Here is a 20,645-nt window from a genome sequence, read left to right on the forward strand (position 1 = left end):
ACGCAAGCACAGGGCATTATCGTAATGGGAATGGCAACTACAGAAACACATTGCAGATGAGCGAGGAGCACAGATCCACAGAGGAGACTATATTTTGGTGAGTGTCACTCCCACAATGCACCGCACAAAGCAGCCTCTGTGGGCTTCCACTATACCGATTGTATAGGAGTGAATTTACCTCGCATATAACGAATTTTTGGTATAAAAAATATCATTGCATAAGAGCAAATTTGCACATACAGGACCTGCATAAAGTGAGGGAAACCTGTATCTGAGTAGCTTGGGCACCCAGTTTCTAGGGCTCCCCTGCCCTGGAAGGATTTTAACCTGAATTCTAAAACTTCTTAGTATAGTTCTTTAACCATCAGGCTGCAGGTTAGGCATTATGCAGACCCTTTGATAGCACTTTTTGAAGCTGGCTCAACTGGCAGCCAAGAGAGGAGATATATAAAGCCAGGAGGAAGAACAGAAGCTAGAATGTGTGGCTGGAAACAGACATTGTCTTTGAAGCATGATCAACTGTGCTGCGGTGTGTCATGGCACAGCTTATCTGCCATGTCTACAGCTATTGCTGGGACTGTTGTTCTGCAGGATTGGGCTCCTGCCCCTCCTGGGGCTTCAGGGGCCTGATCCTGTGGGAACACAGCCCTGCTGGAAGACATGTACTCCATATTGGGGTGAGGCACCTGTGGCCATTGTCTCACACGATAGGCCTCCTGAAACCATGGAAATTTTTGCCTGGGATGGCTAGAGGGTGCAGGCAGCCACAGTCTGCCCTCACTGTCCCATCACAAATGAACAAATGTCTGCAGCAAAAAAAGTGACACAAGTTAGGACTAGGCTCATGTCTATCACAAAATTTAAGCATTAGTGGAGCAAGAAAGAACCAAGACATTTGTTTGCTCAGATTTATACTGCCATAAACATTTGTACTGTGGTACAAATCAACATCTGTTTGCATCCTGTGTGACTGAAATGGTTATTGCTCTAAAAAAAGTGGGGAGAGGGATCTGGGTTCTACCCTTTCTTCCAATGGGGCAACTTTTTTACTGCTCTCTATCCACTTAATCCAATAACTATTAAATGCGAGGTGCAATGGCTCAGTTTCAAAAGGAGCTTTGGTGAGGGGGATGCCTAATTTGTGGTGGCTAGAATACAGTAATGGGAAGTAGAGAAATGAAGGTTCAGTCTCTCTCTGGGTGAAGGGGCCCTAGAACATGGATTGCTTGTTTCCTGGGTAAGTGCCCACACCACTTAGCTGTTGGGGTTAGTCATTTCTTCCTATTCTTTTCACAGGACTTACCTACTGCTATGCATGTATGTATTTCCCTGGCCAGTGTATAACCTACTACACAAGTTCATTGTATACATGTATGCTTATGAGTCCATACTGCAGGTCTATTAAAATAGCAAACTAAGTGCCAAAAATACCACTTACACAGCTGGATGAGATGCACAAAGGGTAATAGAATTCCTCTCATCAAATTTTTATTCTATTTATACCTCTTAGGATTCTGGTTGCTTCCCTACTTAGGCTCTCTCCAATTTTTCTTTGTTCCTCAATATGTTTTGTCAAAAACTAGACATACTTCTCTACAGTTTAGGGCTTGCCACAAGTACAGTAACATAATTACCTCCCATGTTTTATGTACATCACTGTTGTTTATATATTCCAGAATTAGATTTTCCATATTTTTTGGAAGGACAGCACACTGATGACTTATGATTACTTTGTGTTCCCCACCCTTGGTCCTTGTCTGTTGCGTTGCTACCTTACCAGTGTTTATCATTTGGAGTATTTTGTTTTTCCTTTCCATGGTGGTTTTCCTCTGTACTTGCCTCCATTCAATTCCATCTTGTAGAATTTCATTTCTTCAACTTATCAAGATATTTTTTTATTTTGATCCCATCCTCCAAAGTAGTTGGGCCTGTTCTAGAATCATGTTACATTTCATTTTTATAAGTTTACTCAGTATTCCTAATTGTTAATTAATAGAATCATACCCAAGCACATACATCAGGAGGACCCTCATTGAAATGCCCTCTTATTTTGACAATGAACCACTGATAACTGTCTGAGTGCAGTTTTTCAAATGATTTTCAAGTAGATCAAAGTATCTTGCATCCATCTTGTGATAGTCTAGACCAGGGGTTTTAATCTATTTTAAAGAAGTGTACCCCTTCGGGTGGCAGTGGCCAGATGCTGGGGGCGGGGGGAGGGGCGGGGCTTGTACCCAATGGCTACTGCTACCATCCACTGCCCTGTGTCTCCACCATTGCTCTCTGCTTTCCCACAGCTGGTCACATGTGCAGCTCTGCAGGCTGTTGACAGGCCTCACACCTGGCCAGTTGTGCACCGCCCATTAGCAGCCCACAGAGCAGCATGTGAGACCAGCCATGGGAAAGTGGTGCCCAGTGGCGGTGATGGGTGGTGGCAGCAGTGCAGTGGAAGGTAGCAGTGGCCGCCACGTGCAAGCTCCTCCACCCCCCAGTCTGGCCAGCTGGGTGGTGCCTGTGTGGCCCACAGAGGGGCGCTGCTGCTTTTGACCTGCCCCCCTCTCAGCCCTGCTCCTGGGAGGTGGTGTTGTGGGTTGGTGGGTGGTGGTAGTCCATCTCCACCCACCCACGCATACCCATTAGACCTTTCCAAGTACCCCTAGGGGTATGCGTACCCCCAGTTGACAACCCCCGGTCCAGACCTTCTACTTTTGGTTTACATATGAGAAAAATATATTGTTCTATGTGACAATGTCAAGGCTTACTAAAGTCAAGATATATCATATTTAATGTTTTCCTCTTTTCTACTAGTCCATAGTAGAATCATCCTGTAAAGAAGTTTCTATAATTTGTTCCTGATACATCCATATTGGCTGGCTATCACTTTATTACCCTTTAGATGCTTAGAGATGGTTTGTTTAATAATTTTTTCTAGCATCTTTTCAGGTGTCAGAATTAAGGTTCACTTGTATATAACCCCCTGGGTCCTCCTTTTGTGTACTATATTTTCATTTCTTCAGGCCCCTGGGATGTCACTTATCCTCCATAATTTCTTGAAGATAACTGCTAGTGGTTCCAAGATTGTTTCCTTAAGTACTCTAGGGTGATTTTAATCAGAGCCTGCTGACTTGAATACATAAAAGTTCACTAAATATCTTATATTTTAGCCTGTAAAATCCTACTATGACCTGAGATGCTAGGCCCTTGGTAAAATTAAATGTGCTAAATATCTGATTGCAATTAAACATTTTTGTGAAGTACTAATATCTTTTATAATTTATTGTAATTCTCTTCGCTTTAAAACTCAGAAATTTTAGCTTGTTTTTCAGTTTTGTCTTTCTGATTTTATCCTTTCATGCTTGTGCTATTATTTTATATTCCGCCTTTGTTGGGTGTCCATGTTTTCACTTTCTGTGTTATCACTTTTCCAATATTCAGCTCATTTCAGACATCGCTTGTGCCTTAGACTACAGACAAAGGGGACTTACAAAGTATCAGCTGTTCCATAATAAGTGTTTTGTGTATCTGCTTCTATACCTCTGTACATTTTAGTGAAGCAGCTAACACATGGTAAGTCCTCCTTCATTGTTCATCTCTTCTTAACTTCACTAAAGGTATGAAAAGATGAACAACCTATTCCAAGATAAAGGTTCATCTCTTCATAGCTCTAACATGCTCCTTATCTTTATTTTACAATCTGAATTGTTTACTTTAATACCTTTGACAGTGACTCTTTCAGTAACTGTCAGTTCTGTAAGTTCTGAACTCTTCTATAAGATTATCTGTCACAGAGAGATGTAGCCAACTGGGTCTCTGAGTTTGCTGAAGTTTTCTTTTCTGAAGTCTGCTATTTTTATTCTGCTGCTCCTACTCCTTCCTTTCCTTGAAATAGCGAACACTTTCATTTCATGATCATTCACACCCAATTACTTTCCACTTTCAGATTTTCAACCAGATCATCCCTATTAGTCAAAATCTAAAATAGCTGCTTCCCTAGTACCTCCCTTCACCTTTTGAAACAAAATGTCCGCAACACATTTCACACACTTGTACTGTCTATGTCCTCCTTTTCCAATAGCAAACCAATAAATTCAAGCCCCCCATTTCCACCAGATTTGGAGGCTTCTCTCAAGAAAGACTTCTTTTTCCTGATTATAGACACCCACCTGAGATGGCCACTATTCTTTTCTCCTTTTGTATTTACACAGAAACATTAGACAAATCTTCCCCTCACTCTTTTTGGACTTCAGAGCAAGGACATACATTCTTGATATACAGTGCAGCAACTCGGTCCTCCTTTCCTCTCCCTTTGTGTTCCAAATGAATGAGAGTCTTCTTAGACCAACATTTTGGTCTCATTCTTTTATTTTTCCCATACTCCTTGCATAGCCATCTAAGAAGTTTGATAGGTTGCCCCTCTCTCTTTTCTCTCTTCTTTAATCTTATTGCAATTTCCCTTCTCTCCTTGAGATTCCAGCCATTCTACCAGGTAACCTTTTTTACCCATCTGCATGCTTTTGTAACCAACTACCTTCAAACCTAATTTAAATCCTTTCAACTAGACTGGCAAGGTAATGTCCTACTACACATCTCCCCTTCTTAAAATGACCACTTCCTCAACAGCACTAGATAGTGGTCAGAAGGCTGGATGAGCCTCTGATATACAATGATGTATCAAATGCAAACTTCGATTATTGAAAGAAATCTTCTTTCCCATTATTTTTTGTGTGTTTTATTATGTTAATTCATTAGCGGATTTGCTAATCATGAATGAATAGATTTGTAATTACAGTTTTCTTCAATCTCAATAATTGATGAGCATTTTCCATCTTTACTTGAGCCAGCTGGGAGCTGTGGAGAGTGGTTGTGGGGAGCAGTGGTGCAGCAAGCCTGACTTGGATGCGGGCAGCTGTAGTGTCATGTAGGTTCCCTTCCCTGCCCAGCTCCTCTCTTCCCCAAGCCCTTTGCTGGGAGCAGGCCAGAAGGTGGTATCTGGGTGCTGCCACAGCTGCTCCTTGCAGCTGAGGGCAGGAGCAGTTCTGGGGTGCTCTCTGTATCTGTCTACAGATCACTCCACCTGGCAACTATGAGGAATGGCTGTGCAGGGGGCCTGTCTTGGCTGGGAATAACAGCAGTGGCATGCAAGTTCCTTTCTCCCTGTCTGCCTTTCTGCCACAGAGGGAGACAGGGGCAGGGACCAGACTCTGGAAGGTAGAATCTGCCTGCTGCTGCTGCTGTCCTTAGCACAGCTAGGCTCCCTGCACAGCTGCTCCCCACTGCTCCCAGCTGGAGCAGTCTGATTCCCAGGTGACACCAGCATGTGGGGAGCCCCAGAGCCACTTCTGACCTGCTCCTGCTCTGCACTGTAAGGAGTACCTGTGGCAGCACACCAGTTCCTCCTTCCAGCATCTTCTCTGAGTCAGCAGGGGAGATGGAATTGAGGGGAAGGGGAGATGGGCAATGAGCAGGAGCTGAAAGGAGGAGCCTGTATACTGCTCCCATGTTCCCTGACTGAGCTTAGCTCCTTGCACAGCTGCTCCATTCATCATGGGGCAGAAGTGGGTTAGAAGCAGCACTAGGGCTGTCCTTGCACCTAGATAAGCTGGGGACAGCAGCAGAAAGAGGGGCAGGCATGGTGGCAAGTGGGGGGGGCATCGGGGGCAGGGGTGCCAAGGGGTTGGGGATAGGTGGGAGGTCTACTGGCCAGGAGGCAGTAATGAGGAAGTAAGTGATGCAGTGGCAGGTGATGGGGAGCACAGACATATGGAGGCAAGGTACAGGGGAGGCAGGGGATAGGGGTGAGGCTGCCTGTTCCCCGTGTCATTTGTACCCCAACTTCTTTCCCCTCTCCTATTGCTTATGTGCTTGTTTCTGCTGCTGCTGCTGCTTTCCCACTGCAGTGGTAGAAGCAGTGCATATAAATGAGCCTTCCATAATTTATTGTAATAATTGAGAGACCTGGATCTCTTCAGTGTCCACAAGAGAAAGCTGAGAGGAGATCTTGTGGCTGCCTACAAATTCATAAGGGTGGGGCCAACAAGGAATAGAAGATGCTCTGTTTACCAGGGCACCCCTTGGAGTAACTAGGAACAAAGGCCACAAACTGAGAGAGTGCAGATTTAGGCTAGAAGAGCTTCTTTATGGTAAGGGTTGCCAGAATCTGAAATGGGCTTCCAAGGGAGGTGGTGCTCTCACCTATCTTGGGGGTCTTTAAGAGGAGGCTAGACATGCACCTGGCTGGGGTCATCTGACCCCGGTGCTCTTTCCTACCCAGGGAAGGGAGTCAGACTCGATCTACTGAGGTCCCTTCTGACACAGACATCTATGAATTAGATTCTAGACGTGGAAACTTATAATAATCTTGTCATTTTCCATGTTTAGAATCTAATTATTTTGGGAGTCATCTTAAATTCAAAGTCATTTTGGATCTAGGTAAATATGGTAATATAGAATAACTAATACATTCAGTCTAAATGAAATTCCTTATAGAATTTCCTTAAAGCAGCAATTACAGAAGAAATGCACCTATCATTTATCATTACCAGTTGCTATTTTATTGCATAAAATATTTAATAACCAATGGGTTTTAAGTAATTTTAAATAGTCTAAGACAAGTAGCTGTCTCGGTGTAAGTAAGTTTTCATGTATAGGACTCAAAACAGGATCAACTGAATTAAATTCTATGACTTTATACAGAGATAAACACTGAACAAGCGTCTGTGCACAAACACTTTCTTCAGGACTGTCGTGGCTACAACAACACTCCAACCCTACCACTTGTTTTATAAATTCATTTTTAGTCTTACAATTTATGAATAGTAGCTTGAATACAGTTTGAAATTCTGTTTTGTTCTATGGCAAAAGTGAATCATCCCACATACGTACCTGCCAGAAGCAGGAATGGAGAGGAGAGCTTCCAGTTTCACCAGGAGGGTTTGGGTGACTTTAGTACTGATCAGATGACTTCCTTAAAAACCAGTGTGCTAGAACATGTTGACGTCACTTTGAAGTCTCTGATCTGGCAAATATTTCCATCCAAATGCAGAAGTTATTTCTGTGAATAGTCCTTGGCTCCAGAATAGGTCTCAAGGATATATCCCAATTATAGGCCACATCTAATTTGAAACCCCTGACTATGCCCATTGAAGTCACTGCTGCAGGCTGATAAGGCATTACATTCAGTGACTTCATTACTTGCAGTGATGCAAATATCATGACAGCTACAGTGGAAAACAAATCAAGTAAAAGATATAAATATCATGAATATACAATATCCAAAAGCCACGAGATTTTCTGGTATAATTTAATTAGCTGTTCATGAATCCTTAGATTTATAAAATAAATCTTTTAAAAAATTGCCTCCAAAACAAACAAAAAGTCCTAGTCATATAAATCTACTTCATGTTCTATAGTTTAAGTTTAAGAATATTCTGTAATTAAGGATTATAAATACTGAATCCTGCATGTGCAGGGGATTTGACCAGATAACCTGGAAGCCCTTTCTAAATCTTTTATTCTACGATAATTTGTTTCCCATTCGGAACAGATATGACAGCTTTTTGGCAATATCATTTTTCCTGTGTTCTTTTTTTTCCCCTGAGGGCCCTATAATTGTTATATACAATTTTGATTATTATCAATTTCCAAACTTTAATTTTTTATCTGCTATTCCAGGTAGTTCACAATTCAATTAATTAAAGAAAAAAATTATAATTTGTATGGTACATTAATCTGTATAATCTAAAACCACTATGAACAAATATAAATATAGTTACAAGCACTAATCATTTAAATTACACATGCTAAAATGTGAAAATAATGTATTTTACACAGAATATTGAATAGATAAATGAAGCCAAAGTTTCTAACAAACAAAAGTCTGACACTATATGCAATAGGTGAAGTTGCAATTGGTACTTTCATTTTTGAATATCATGTTATCGAGTTCAAGAAAACATAACATTTTATATTTACCTGTTTAAATATGTTATGAGCAAGGGGTTTTTCTTTATTTAAAATATAATATTCAAAAAAATAACACATGAAATTTATTTTATTTTATTTATAAAAGTGTCTAACACAAGGATCCCTAGCATACGTAGAGATTTTTTTAAAAGTGTTGCAGTATTCATACAGGCCATTGTCGACAAAAGCATTTCTTATATTAATGCTCACCCACACATGTGTATGTGCATACATAATCACAAAAAAGATCTCGGAAGATATAAGCCTATAATTACTACATTCTGGTTGCCAAGAGATTGAGGCTGGGTCAAGCTAGTAGGGAAAGTGAATTCTAGATCTGAAGGCTGCATTTTGAATATCTTGCTTTCAGCCATATTGCTTCAAATCATGAAACTGGTAGCAAAAACATTTCAGATGATCTCAAGTATTAAGCATCTGAGTAATTGCAAAGGGAAGTGGTTTTAGTCTAAATGTCCTTCAAATCCATAAAAAGACAGGAGGGCTCCAACCATTCCAAATATTAGAAACCTACATTTTGTCTTACTAGATTAAAAGTCAAGGTGGGTCTGTGAAGCTATTTGTTCTTTTTCTCAGAAGAAGAGATCTGACGGTATGCTCTGTAATTCTGGGACATTAATATGTGAATATTTCTTCAACACCGCATACAGCACAATTTTTGAACAGAGAATGGTATTACCAATTCCATGCTCTACTTTGTGTCCTTTTGTCAGTACAATGTGTGCTTATACAATAGATTGCAGTAATGACTGTGCATCTATAGAAAATATGAGAATTCACGTCTCCGGATAACTAGCTGATTAAGTTTCATTCAGGATTATTAAACCACTGGACTCCCAGGCAAAGAAGCAGATTCTTTGCTTTTGGTTCAGTGATGTGTGAGGGAGGGTGAAGGAGTGGGTGCATAAAAACCCAGTTTCTCTGCAGAGTAGGTAGTTAGGAGGTGGGCAGAATAACAAAAGATGGGCAGAACTTTTGCTTCCCTTTCCCTTACCACACTATTCAGATGTCCAGGACATCTGACCCAGCTCAGAACAGAGCTTTGGGGGAAGGTGGCACATATTTATTGTTGGTATTGAAAAGCAATTAACTGAGGGGGAAGCCAGGAAAGAACATAGGGCAGATGGTTTCAAAACATGGCATCTTTTGGGGGGGATACTATTAAAACAGTGCAGGGTGTAGACCAGGGTGGGCAAAATGGTGGATCTGGCCAGGGGCTGGGCTCCATTCCCAGGAGCACCTGCCTGTTTTGTTCCGGCCGGTTTCCATGGAGATCCCAGGATCAATGGTGTCATGACAGTGTGGGGCCAGGTCCTTCACGGAGACCAGCCCAAGCAGCACTGGCAGGGGTGAAGGCTGGGTGGGGAGCTGCTCCAGGGCCAGGGTCAGGGCCAGGGCTGGGATGTTGCAGCAGTGACAGTGTGGGCCAGAGATGGGGCAGAGATGAGATCCAGTGCCTGAGTGCCCAGGGCGTGCAGGCAGCTCATCACAGCTCTGCCTTGGCTCTGGCCCGTGCTGTCATCACTGCAAGATCCCAGCCCCAGCCCTGGAGCAGCTCCCTGCCCAGCTGTGGTTGGTCTCCATGGAGGCCCTGGCCCCACACTGTTATGGCCCTGTCAATCCGGTGGCCTCCATGGAAACTGACTGGAGTGACATGGTCAGGGACTGCTGGGAAATGGAGTCCATCATAGGCCTGATCCAGCCTATGGGTCAGGTTTTGCCTGGTTCTGGTGTAGACTGACCCTTGACCAGGAGCCTAGAAGGACCGTCTAATCCTTTAAAGTACTATGTACCTTGGCATACCTTGGAATGTTATCTTTAATGGAGCTAATTTATACCAGCTGAGGATGTGGACATTCATAGGAAATGGAAGCCCACACTCCAAACAACCTCAATATGGATGAATAAAACTCCATGGATAGAATTTAAATCTGATCATATGTATTAGTTTTGAGTGTAAACTCATGTAGTATTTGTATGTTTCCAATTAACCAGGAGCTGTCTCTTTTCTTTTGTAGGTTATTACAATTGGTAAGCACGTAAAAGGTTACCATTACATCATTGCGAATCTGGTAAGTGATTTTCATACCATTAAGTTGCTCAATTTATCTGTGACCAATTTATATACTGTTGTGTCAACATTCTCTATTAGCTTAAATAGCTCTTCATCCTCTCCTTTGTTTATCTCCCAAACTATGTATAGAAAACAGAGATGTAGTAAGCCATGTTAGTCTGAAGTTAAGTAGATGATGGGGTAGATTTGCACCTTATAGACTAAACAAAATATATATTTATATACTTCTACATAGCTATCATGATGAGAATGGACAACTTACCTTACATGATGAGAATGGAAAACCTACCTTACAAGAGGAGCTTGGCTTGTCTCATCTACTACAGTGAAGGCAGAGAGGGGCCATGATTGTTTTCTGAACATCTGCTGAAGCAAGCTCCTGTCCATGAATGCTTATCCTTCTTCAGATGTATAGAAAACAATCATGCTCCTTCTCTGCCTTCACTGTAGTAGATGAACCAAGCCAAGCTCTTTTATTTTCTTCTAGTAAGGATGGGAACAAGTTGTCCATTCTTCTCATCATGTTGTAGTCATTCTCTGCACCTGCTCCAGTTTGAATTAATCTTTCTTGAACATGGGGAGTCAGACATTATAATTATTTGTGTTGCTAAGAGGCAGAGTTCAGCAAACCCTGGAAACCATTTCAAGGTTATTAGTATTATAACTGCTATTTTTCATTTCTTAAGATGAATGGCCAGTTTCTCACTGGGGTACATAAATCTTAAGCCTGTAATGCTTTGCTGATTTACACCAACTGATTAATGGGCTCAAGGGCTTTGAAGAAAGGGTTTGAAGTAAAGGCAGTTACTTCACCCCTTAGCATGGGGCCAAAACAGAGCTTTGGGATGGGGTGGCTTTAAATTATTTTCATAGTATCATAATTGTTAGGGGCTGGAAGGGACTTTACAGATCATCGAGTCCAGCCCCCCTGCATGTGGGCAGGAAAGACTGGATCAATATCGTTGCCTGATTTTCTGGTGGCTGTTTAGAAATAAGGTAAGTTACAGCAGATCTGTAATGGGGTCTAACTTACATTCTGTTCCCTATGATCCTATAAGGGTTCTGTGAAGTCATGCTCACTTCCTATTCCTGACCTACCTCCTATTGGATTCATACTATTAGACCCTGACTCCATGCAGCGCTCAACAGCTAGGGAGACGATGGTCCAATTACCCATGGATCCAGTTGCTCATTAGCCAGAGCAGAGCAGGAAGAAAACACCAGCACACATTGCTCACAACAGCTTTATTCAGAATGGAGACAGCTTTGGGCGAGTTCCCTCACCGACAGAATATGAGGAGTAGCCCTGAACAACAGTTCTTTCCAATATTTATACCTTGGTTCATACATATTAACATTTAACCTGCCTATAACTTTCCTTTTGTTCCACCCATTTCTCCTCCTATCGCAAGCTCCACCTCTGTTTACTCTTTGCTTCTTTAGCATGGTATTGCTGACATATTTCATTCATTTACATGCCTCTCTGCTAAGAGCGCATGCGTAAAACTTTTGACCCCTATCTTCTTTTGGTCATTTTGCAGTTTCTCGCTGGTTCTTGCTGGTTTTCTTGCTGACTTCTCCATCTCCAAGGCTGTGTCTTTGCTTTTGTCTTTTGACACTAGTTGCTTAACGCATCACGCACTTCGAACCCTATCCTTTTGTTAAGAATCTGCTTACTTAAGCATTTGCTAAGTTAGTTGCTTTTAATATATCAGCTAGCCTTGTGACCACCAGCTTTTGCTGAGGTTACCTCTTAATATATAATCCAATCTTGTGACCAGCAGCTTTTTGATTAGGCACAGGAAAAAGCCTTCATTCAGCTGCACACTCAGTACTTCCCAAAATTCATATCGTTACCCTAACACATACCAGTGAAGGAAGATACTTGCGTATGATTTGTTTTTCAGTGGACCCTTAATGTGACCTAGAATGATCTAAAATGGCGTTAGTTTAACAGTGAGCCACCTATTTAAGATCTCTTGGAAAGCAGAGAAATGTGGAAATATGTTTAATAACATGAACTTCATTTTTAATTTTTTAAGAGTAAAAGAATCCACATGCTGGGAAATGTGAAGAACTATAAAATGTTCATGTTTCATTTCAAATCACTTCTTGAGCTCAAAGGACAGAAAATAAAGAAGTGGTACAGGTTCATTTCAGCATATTGATACTAATATGCATAAGGTTGAATGATTCCCATAGTAATGCACATACCAGTAAGTAATGCTATCCTCAATGAGCAGCAATATTATTATATGGTATGCAGTAGCTAAAATGCATTAGCATAGTAATTGTGACAGCTTTTGATCATAGTGGCTAGTGTTGCTGCATCTTTGTCTATTCATTATGAAAACATACTGGGTGTACTTCAAGTTAAGTGTCTCAAATCAGGGTTTCAATTTAAATTAATTAGCATAGTTATTTATGTTGATCTGACAGCAATGGATCATGAAAAGCAAAACAGATTTATTGAAGTCATATAACTGAATAATAAATAAATACATACTCGTACATCATCTTTTTCATCAGGTGTGGTGAAGTCCTTCAGTGTTGACCTTAGAACTAGCCTTATTTCCACAGGCTCAGAGGGAGCAGGGTCAAATCTCAGTTCTCACTCTACAAACTCCTGTTGAAATCAATAGACATTCTGCAAACACACACACAAGTGACAGTGTACAGAAGTTACTAAAATAATATTGAGGATTTGGGAAAGTGCTGAGGGATTGGGAGAAAGGAGATTGTAAGCAATATCCCCCATCCAGTGATTCTCCTGAGCTCAGTAGGGAAAGAGAATGCACAGTGAATTTTGCAAGGCTCATCATCTTCCCTGTCTTCTCATGGTCTTCATAGGTTCATCCTTCTTTGATGGAACTCCTTAGGCTTGTCAAGGTTTGAAAAGCCAGGAAGGCCTGAAAGAACGGGGGCTGAGAGCTGTCACTGCCTAAGGCTTGTGGGCGGCTGTCAAGTTCCTAAGAATAAGAATGGGACTGATATTCTTACTCTGTTAGAGACTCCCTTGTGAACTCTGAACAACTCTATGGGTTTTAGGGAGGCAGATCCATGTTACGAGTTTCCTCAAGAAAGTAGTTAAGTAAAAATTAAGTTGAAGATAAACATCTATAAAATGAATTGAGGATTAATTTATGATTACAAAAATCATACATGAAATGCATGTGGAATTCACTCAGAGTTCAGTTTATGAGAAATTAAAATACGTATGGAAGATATGGAAATTCACCAGTAATGTACCCAATCTACCTTAACTCTGCTTTGTTATAATACCTGAGGAATAGCAAATAATATTCTTAGAAGGCAGAGAAAACTTATTCAAGACCTCATCATCTTTTGTCTTTGTTACTATAACCTCCTCTTCTCTTTCTGATAGTCACATCACCCTAGTCTCCCCTGTTGGTCCATTCAAAGTGCAGCTGCTGAGATCATCCTCTGTTACTTGCCTGTCATTCTGGCCACTTCTTTGAATCCTTTCATTAGCCTTTTCATCCATATAAAGTCATTTACTTTCAGGCTCTTTCACAGCTCTGCCCCTCTCTGTGGCCTGCTCCAGACTTTTCTTAGGTCAGAGTAAATAAATTTATAAAAGGAGCTATTGTTTTTCCAAATGAAAATAAGGACATGTCTGGTTGTACCAGATTCCAAGTAAACTGAAAGCCACCTCCCTGTAGATTACCTCCTTTATCAAAACTAATTTAACATACCTCTTTGAATTTGAATAAGTGACATTTCATTGTCATCTATTTTCTCTTTTTATATATTCGTTATACATGAAGCAGAGAAACATTCAGTTTCATGTATTAGTGGAGACCTGTCCTCATTAATCTGTCAATAGATTTGTCTCTAATAATATCTTTAAATGATTTGACTCTTCCAGTAGGTTAGAAGAGCTTTTATTCTATGAGAGAATAAGAAAGTTGAAGTCACCAAAATTTCTTTGTTCCAGGGTGGGTTGTAAGAGTCTTCTCACATCTGGTCTGCAATGGTATCTACAGTAAGAAAGTAATTTGGCATGCTCACTCTCCCTGCTCAGAGCTAAACCATGTATGTAATCGCTTGTCATGATAATGAGGCAGGATACCCATATGAGTACTCCCACTGAAAGAAATAAGATTGCAAACAAGTGTTCATTATTACAAAGATCTCTCACTTCAGCACATTAGTAAATGGAAATGTCAAGAAAGCAACATGATCACTTCCCAGCATTTCCAGGCATAGCTGGCCCACAACACTGGAGATAAGAATCCAAGATTTAAATTGAAAACCCTGTGTGAGGAAAATGTTGGCCTACATTTCTGGAGTAAAAATGGTATGGTGACTTCTTACTTGTATGTAATATTGACAATAGTGATAACAGTGCTGAAAAATGGCATAAATGTTTTCTGTGCCCAGGGATTTACTGATGGAGATCTATCAAAAATTCAGTTTGGAGGAGCTAATGTCTCAGGATTTCAGATAGTAGACTATGATGATCCGTTGGTGTCAAAATTTATACAGCGCTGGTCAACCCTAGAGGAAAAAGAATATCCAGGAGCTCACACCAGTACAATTAAGGTATGTTTTTAATTTGTATTTATTGTAACTGATAAAGGAAATTAAGCAAGAGGCTGTGGAAGAAGACAAGAGCCAGAGGAAGTCCTGTGTCAACACAATTTTATGTTATCCCAGGCTACTTTTAGCATCCCTACCATGTAGCTGGTTGAAATCCTGTGCTGTCATATGTCTGAAACATTTTTTTTTAATACCATTCTATTTTTGTGCCTGGCAATTTATTGTGCAATTGTTTGATGTGATCATTTCTTATATAGGCACTGACATTTGCTGGTTTTATGTATGTTTTAAATTTTAAACTTTCTCCCTTAAATCACACATGTGCACTCAGAAACACACAGGGCCACACACATGCATAAACCTTTCTGATGTAACAAAGTTTTCTTGCTTCAGATTTTGTGCTAAAATTATATAAAATATGCAAAATACAGCACCGTATGAAAGAGAGGTGTGGTCTCATTTCAGTCCTGAGTGACCCACTGTGTGACATTGGGATGGCATTTAACTTCAGTCTTATTTTCTCCTCTGGGGAAAACTGAAATAACATTTTCTTACCTTCCAGGGCAATTAAGAGGATCAAGTAATGCTTGTAAGGCATATTGACAATAGTGCAGTATTAATACTAGCACTGTAGAGAGATCCAGCACAATTAAAGCAAATAACTAGAAGCAGTAAGAACAATATATGTTAGGACAAAAGATGTTTCCCTTAATAGCACATTATAACAGCATTTTCTGTGTTTTAAATTTAATATAAGAACCATTTCTGTATAGCAATTAACTAGATAAGACTTGTCGGCAGGTCGGTGAATTGCAATACACAAAACAAAAAATAGAGCACCAACCTTAATATAAAGGGCGAACAATGTACCGTGTTTCATATTTATGACAGCTTGCTTGGGGGTACTCAGCTGGATGCATTATTGTACTGTGATTAGTTTTGGGTATATGATGGGTTTAAAAACTTATTGCAGGGGAATTTCTTAACTTCATTTCATGACAGAACAAGCTTGAGGCTATATCATGTCCTCAATTCACATATGTAGATTTCACTGGTGCATTCAGTGGAAGTATGATTATACTGTGAATGATAAATTGAATCCATACATCCTTCTTTTCTGAGCTCTTCTTTGATTTTGGCACCTTTGCTCATGTTGATGTACCTTATTCCATAAGGTAGTCACACTGATGTCAGTTGTAGTTTGTTAAGCACCACTTATAATGAGGGACTGAAGGAATTCAAAGAGATGATTTGACCGCAGCCTTTAAATATAACATTTACACAGGGAGATGAGATCTGATGTTAATAAGCTCTTTACTTTACCAAACACAAGGCCAGAAGTTAGAGTGTTAAGTCAGCAGAGTTGAACTGGAAATTGGATGCCAGTGTTTTGAAATGAGAATAATTAATCATTGGAATATATTGCCAAGGGATATAGTAAATTATAACTCACTTAGAGTACAGGCGAAATTACATGGCCTGTGTTATGCAGAAAGTCAGATTTCGTAATAAAATGGTTCTTTGTAGATTTAAAATCTGCCAGTTTATGATGTAGACATCTTCTAACACTTCCAAAATTATTTGTTTCTCTGCAATATTTACCTTATGGATTGCCATGGATTAAAGACATGAGTAGGAATTGCTCTCTTGTGTGGAAGCAAAATCATCTGCTCTTGAGCATTCCACACTCTTTATTAGGGGAAAAAATTAACATTAATTATGAAATTTAATTTAACTTTACAATCGGTCCTGGATCTGACATGGTTGGTGTAATATTCAAACAATGGCTGGCTAAGATGTATATCAAATTTATAAAAACAAACTTAACAAGCAGCAATATGTTAAAACATCACAATGCTACATCTAATAGCAGGTGTACTTGGGAGATTTTGGAGGCATCCATGTCCACTTTTCTTGAGCCAAAATGCCTTTATATCTAACACTGCACTCTTTTGTTGGAGTTTTTTTTCAATCACTTCTCACATAGTTCTGTTCTTTCCCAGCTCCAAAAGAGGTAGGGGTAGAATGCATTGCATCCCCTCCTCCTAGGTAAGATAAATATTCAATCAAAATTGTCAAGATAAGCTTCCAGGCTAACCTTTGAAATTCTGTATCAAATGGACCCAAGAGGCAATACAAGTTTTGCATTATGGATATGTAAATGAAAAGAGGTGACACCTCCCTGGCTAATCACTGTAGATTCCATGTGCTTGGAGGCCATGGTTCTCTTATCTTCTGTTTGTCTAACATCCAAATGGAATTGTAAAAGGGTCATTTTACAGGATGATATGAAATGCAATGCAATGTGACTGATATAACTTGACAACACAGCAGCAAGGTGTAACCTGGAGAATGGAAATTAACATATATTTGTGAAAAAATTCATGTACACGGGAGCATGCTTTTCATAAAGATTCTTGACATGTAATGTAAGGGTCACCCACAACACGAATGAATCACTTCTTTAAATACCACTTTATACCATTTCTTAATCGTTTTAAAGCAATTATGGACTGGAGAACATTACAGTATAAATAACATAGGACTGGGCAAACATGACCTTGTAACAGAGCCTGAATTCCTTGTAAAAAACCCTCTGTCTTTAAGGATAGAGTTTTTTATAGCTTATGATAACTTATATAATCTGCCATAATTTTAGCTGACTTTTATTTTTCATACAGAATTGGATCATATGGCTTATGGATATTGGACTGCTTTTTTCAGGCTTCCACTGACCAGAGAGCATGGCTATTTTTTTTGTCATTCAGGCAAAGCAAATGCGTTACTTATATAAAGTAATATGAGTACCTTATTATTTATTTGAAGTGCCTACAACTGTTGGCACTGGATTTGGACCTAGCCCCTATACCTTTGTTCTGGGCCAACACAACTCTCAGACTGACCACAACACCTGGCAGGTGATAATAGGTGAGTTTACTGATACAGAATAAGAACAAAAAAATCAGTACAAACAATGAAACAATTCTATATCTACCAATCCCAGGGCTGTCATCGGAGTCAAAGTACATCTGGTCAGGATGCAGGCTCCATTCTGAGGCTCTTTCTCTTAGGTGTCAGCAGTCTGGACTTGGTATGCCGAGGCCCACAGGCACCCTCCAGTGGGGTGGATGACACGGGCTGTTGGTATGTGCCCTATGTTCACGGTGGCCTCAGGGACCCTTCCCGGGGCAGGGGGACAGGGACGGGGATGGGGATAGGGACCCCTCTCAGGGAGCAAGATGGGGAGGGGCAGGAAAGAAGAGAAGGAGGGATGAGACAAAGGAACAGGGAGGAACTCTTTGTTTATCTCAAGTCTCTGCTTTTGTATTCTCCTTCTCCCTTGATGACTCCTGATGACTCTTTATTTGTGGTTATCTGTGGTCGGTTGTCTTTCTGTGGTCACATATCCACGTAGCTTTTTGGGCCTTCTCTTAATTTGATTGGTTTCCCTAAAACTGGGACTCGGGTCCCTCTCTCCCCCTCCACCCCAGCTGCTCTGGGGCCTTGTAGCTGGTGTCACTTATCTCGTATTATGGGACAGTATGGTACATACTTCCTTGGTTCCCAGGCTTCGTGTCCTTGTTGTGTTAAACAACCTGTCTCCTTGAAGGCTGTAATCTCATGTTATGGCATGCCCCCCCGCAATTCTTAGGCTGTGTCCATCCATTGGCCTTGTTGTGCTAGAGAGCCAGCCTGTCTGCTTCCAGGGGCTATATGGAACTCTATGTGTGAAACACAGGCTTTTACAAATTAGTTAACCCCTGCTGCCCATCTTGAACCCTTATAATGCATATATCTATACCTATAAGCCAATTCCCAAGAAACAGACCTTTAAATACCATTTTCAAGCCAACAACAAGCTGGAAAATTTGTTCTTTGCAAGCTGTTGGGCACAAATACCCTTCTTCAGGCATAAGGAGAGTCACCTCCTTTCCTGAAGATGGGTGTTTGTGCCAGAAAGCTTACAAAGAACAATTTTTCCAACTATTTAGTTGGTTTAATAAAATATATCACATCTATCCAAAGAACCTTGTTTGCCTATGTCCTTAGACTAACACCGCTACAATCAACAACCCTGTAACATGCTGAGAATTTGTAGAATGCTCTGAAGAACTGAATATGGAAGCTATGGATACATATGTAGCAAATTAGGTCCACATCAGATATATAAAGAAACAATTGTCAACAGCTGAGGCATTTTGTGTGCCTTCTTTTTAAGCCTTCATAGGTTTAGAATTTCAAGCTTTTATTTATAACTCTTAAACACTTTTTAAAAATGAAAGCACATATACATCACCAAAATCCTACGATTCCAGGACCGAGAGCTTTCAGAAATATACCAAATAATGTAAAGCTTTTGATAAACTGGAAGAAGTGAGAACACTAAACCCCATCCAATCATGTAATACAGCTTTGCCAATATAATTATAGTATTGGTTGTTATATTCAAAGACATTATATAAAGTATATGCTTTCACAGAGGTTATGTAGAATAATTAATTTATTTCTGCAAGCTAAAATAAAGGAATGAATCATTTCTCAACACTGAGGAGCAAAAGAGAACAGAAAGTAATTTTTCAAAGTAGACATTTAGAACATGCAACCTACATGTAATCCAGTAAGGATAAATCAATCTACAATTTAAAAGTTAGGCAACTCTGCCATTTGGGGCATATTTCCTTTGTCTAGATTAGGTTTTACAGTTTTACAACACCAGACTTCTTATAAAAAGGGTTACAAAAATGCTATTCTTTTCTACCTTCCTTGCTTTTAATGGAAAAAAAAGATTGATTAGGTTTGAAATCAAATAATTCCACAGAGACTACAGACTACAGTTATTTAGGGTGAGATTATACATTACAATTAGATTATTTTAAGAACACTTAAAACTGGAATGATCACCCATTAGGGCTCATTAACACATGCTAAATTCCCTTTCAGCATTTTAAAATTACACCACTTCACGCAAGAATTATCTTTGAGCTATGCTACATAGCAGGCACATCTACATGTGCTTTAAAGCACTGTAGTTACTGCAAATTAAGCTTAGTACCTGTACAGTTACTAAATCAATGTGCAGTAAGCAGCACTGCTGCACAGTAAATAGGACTGGTGCATGCCTTTTTAGTGATGCTAATGTATAGTAGACTAATTCTAGTGCATGCTAGTACACTAGCAAATTTTTTCCAACTATAGCATATTTATTCCAACTGAGTGTGTGACTGACAGTAGAATTAGTCTACCTCACATTTAGCACCTCATGTAGATGCACCCAGCATGAGTTAAATTAACTTCTGGATATTCACCTGAGATAAAACCACCAATATGCAGTCCTCCAGTATCCCAGGAGGCATTGCTCCCAGGTGGACTAGTTATTATCATCCAGGGCTCTACAGTGCTGGACTGACAGCTGGGAACAGCTGGGTAGGGATTGGGTGAGTGAGGAGGGAAGGAAAAGGGGTGAAAGAGGGGAGGGATTGCCAGGGGTTACAGAACATGGGGAAGTAGTGAGGAGGAAAGAAGGAGGGTGGGTTGGAAGCTGCTGGGGTGCTGTCCCCTCTGCCACCCAAATTGCTTCCCAACCCGAAAATCACTACCTTTACCCCCCCAGAACACTCCTCTGCAGTCCCAGTCACCCCTTTTGCCTCTTGTTGGCCCTTCTACACCTGGATCACTGCCTTGCTGTACCAATTAACCTGAGAGTGGCAGAGGTTCCAGTAGGGGTGTTCCCTCTCCCTGCCTGCTCCTGGAGTGCCTGCAGATCATGTTGTTACTATGCACCCAGACCCACCTCCCCCAGGCCCTGAGACTGAAGAAGAGACGGGCGGGGGGGAGACAGGAGCTGCTAGGCAGCTGTGGGCACCAGTGGGGACTGGATCTAGGTGCTCAGGAGCAGCATAGGCTGCAGGGAACCTTGGAGCAGGCAGGGAAGGGGGACTACCCTTCTACTGCTGCCACTGCCATAGTTTTCTGGCTGACTGGGGTGGCAGGGCAGCGATCCAGGGGTGGAGGGGCCAATTGTGGAGTA

At 40.7% G+C, this 20,645-nt stretch overlaps 1 protein-coding gene across 6 annotated transcripts in view; it reads left to right on the plus strand.

Moving 5' to 3' along the window:
- The window catches only part of GRIA2 (glutamate ionotropic receptor AMPA type subunit 2), a 199,613-nt gene that overhangs the window by 107,810 nt on the left and 71,158 nt on the right, over positions 1-20,645 (plus strand). For all 6 annotated transcript variants that reach the window (XM_019521699.1, XM_019521700.1, XM_019521696.1 and 3 more), the window contains exons 4-5: positions 9,999-10,052; positions 14,459-14,620. In XM_019521699.1, the coding sequence (XP_019377244.1) occupies positions 9,999-10,052; positions 14,459-14,620 (216 nt within the window). The remainder of the gene's footprint in view (positions 1-9,998; positions 10,053-14,458; positions 14,621-20,645) is intronic.

This window comes from Gavialis gangeticus, unplaced genomic scaffold, assembly GCF_001723915.1.
Source record: "Gavialis gangeticus isolate Ggan-Ray unplaced genomic scaffold, GavGan_comp1, whole genome shotgun sequence".
NCBI lineage: Eukaryota > Metazoa > Chordata > Crocodylia > Gavialidae > Gavialis > Gavialis gangeticus.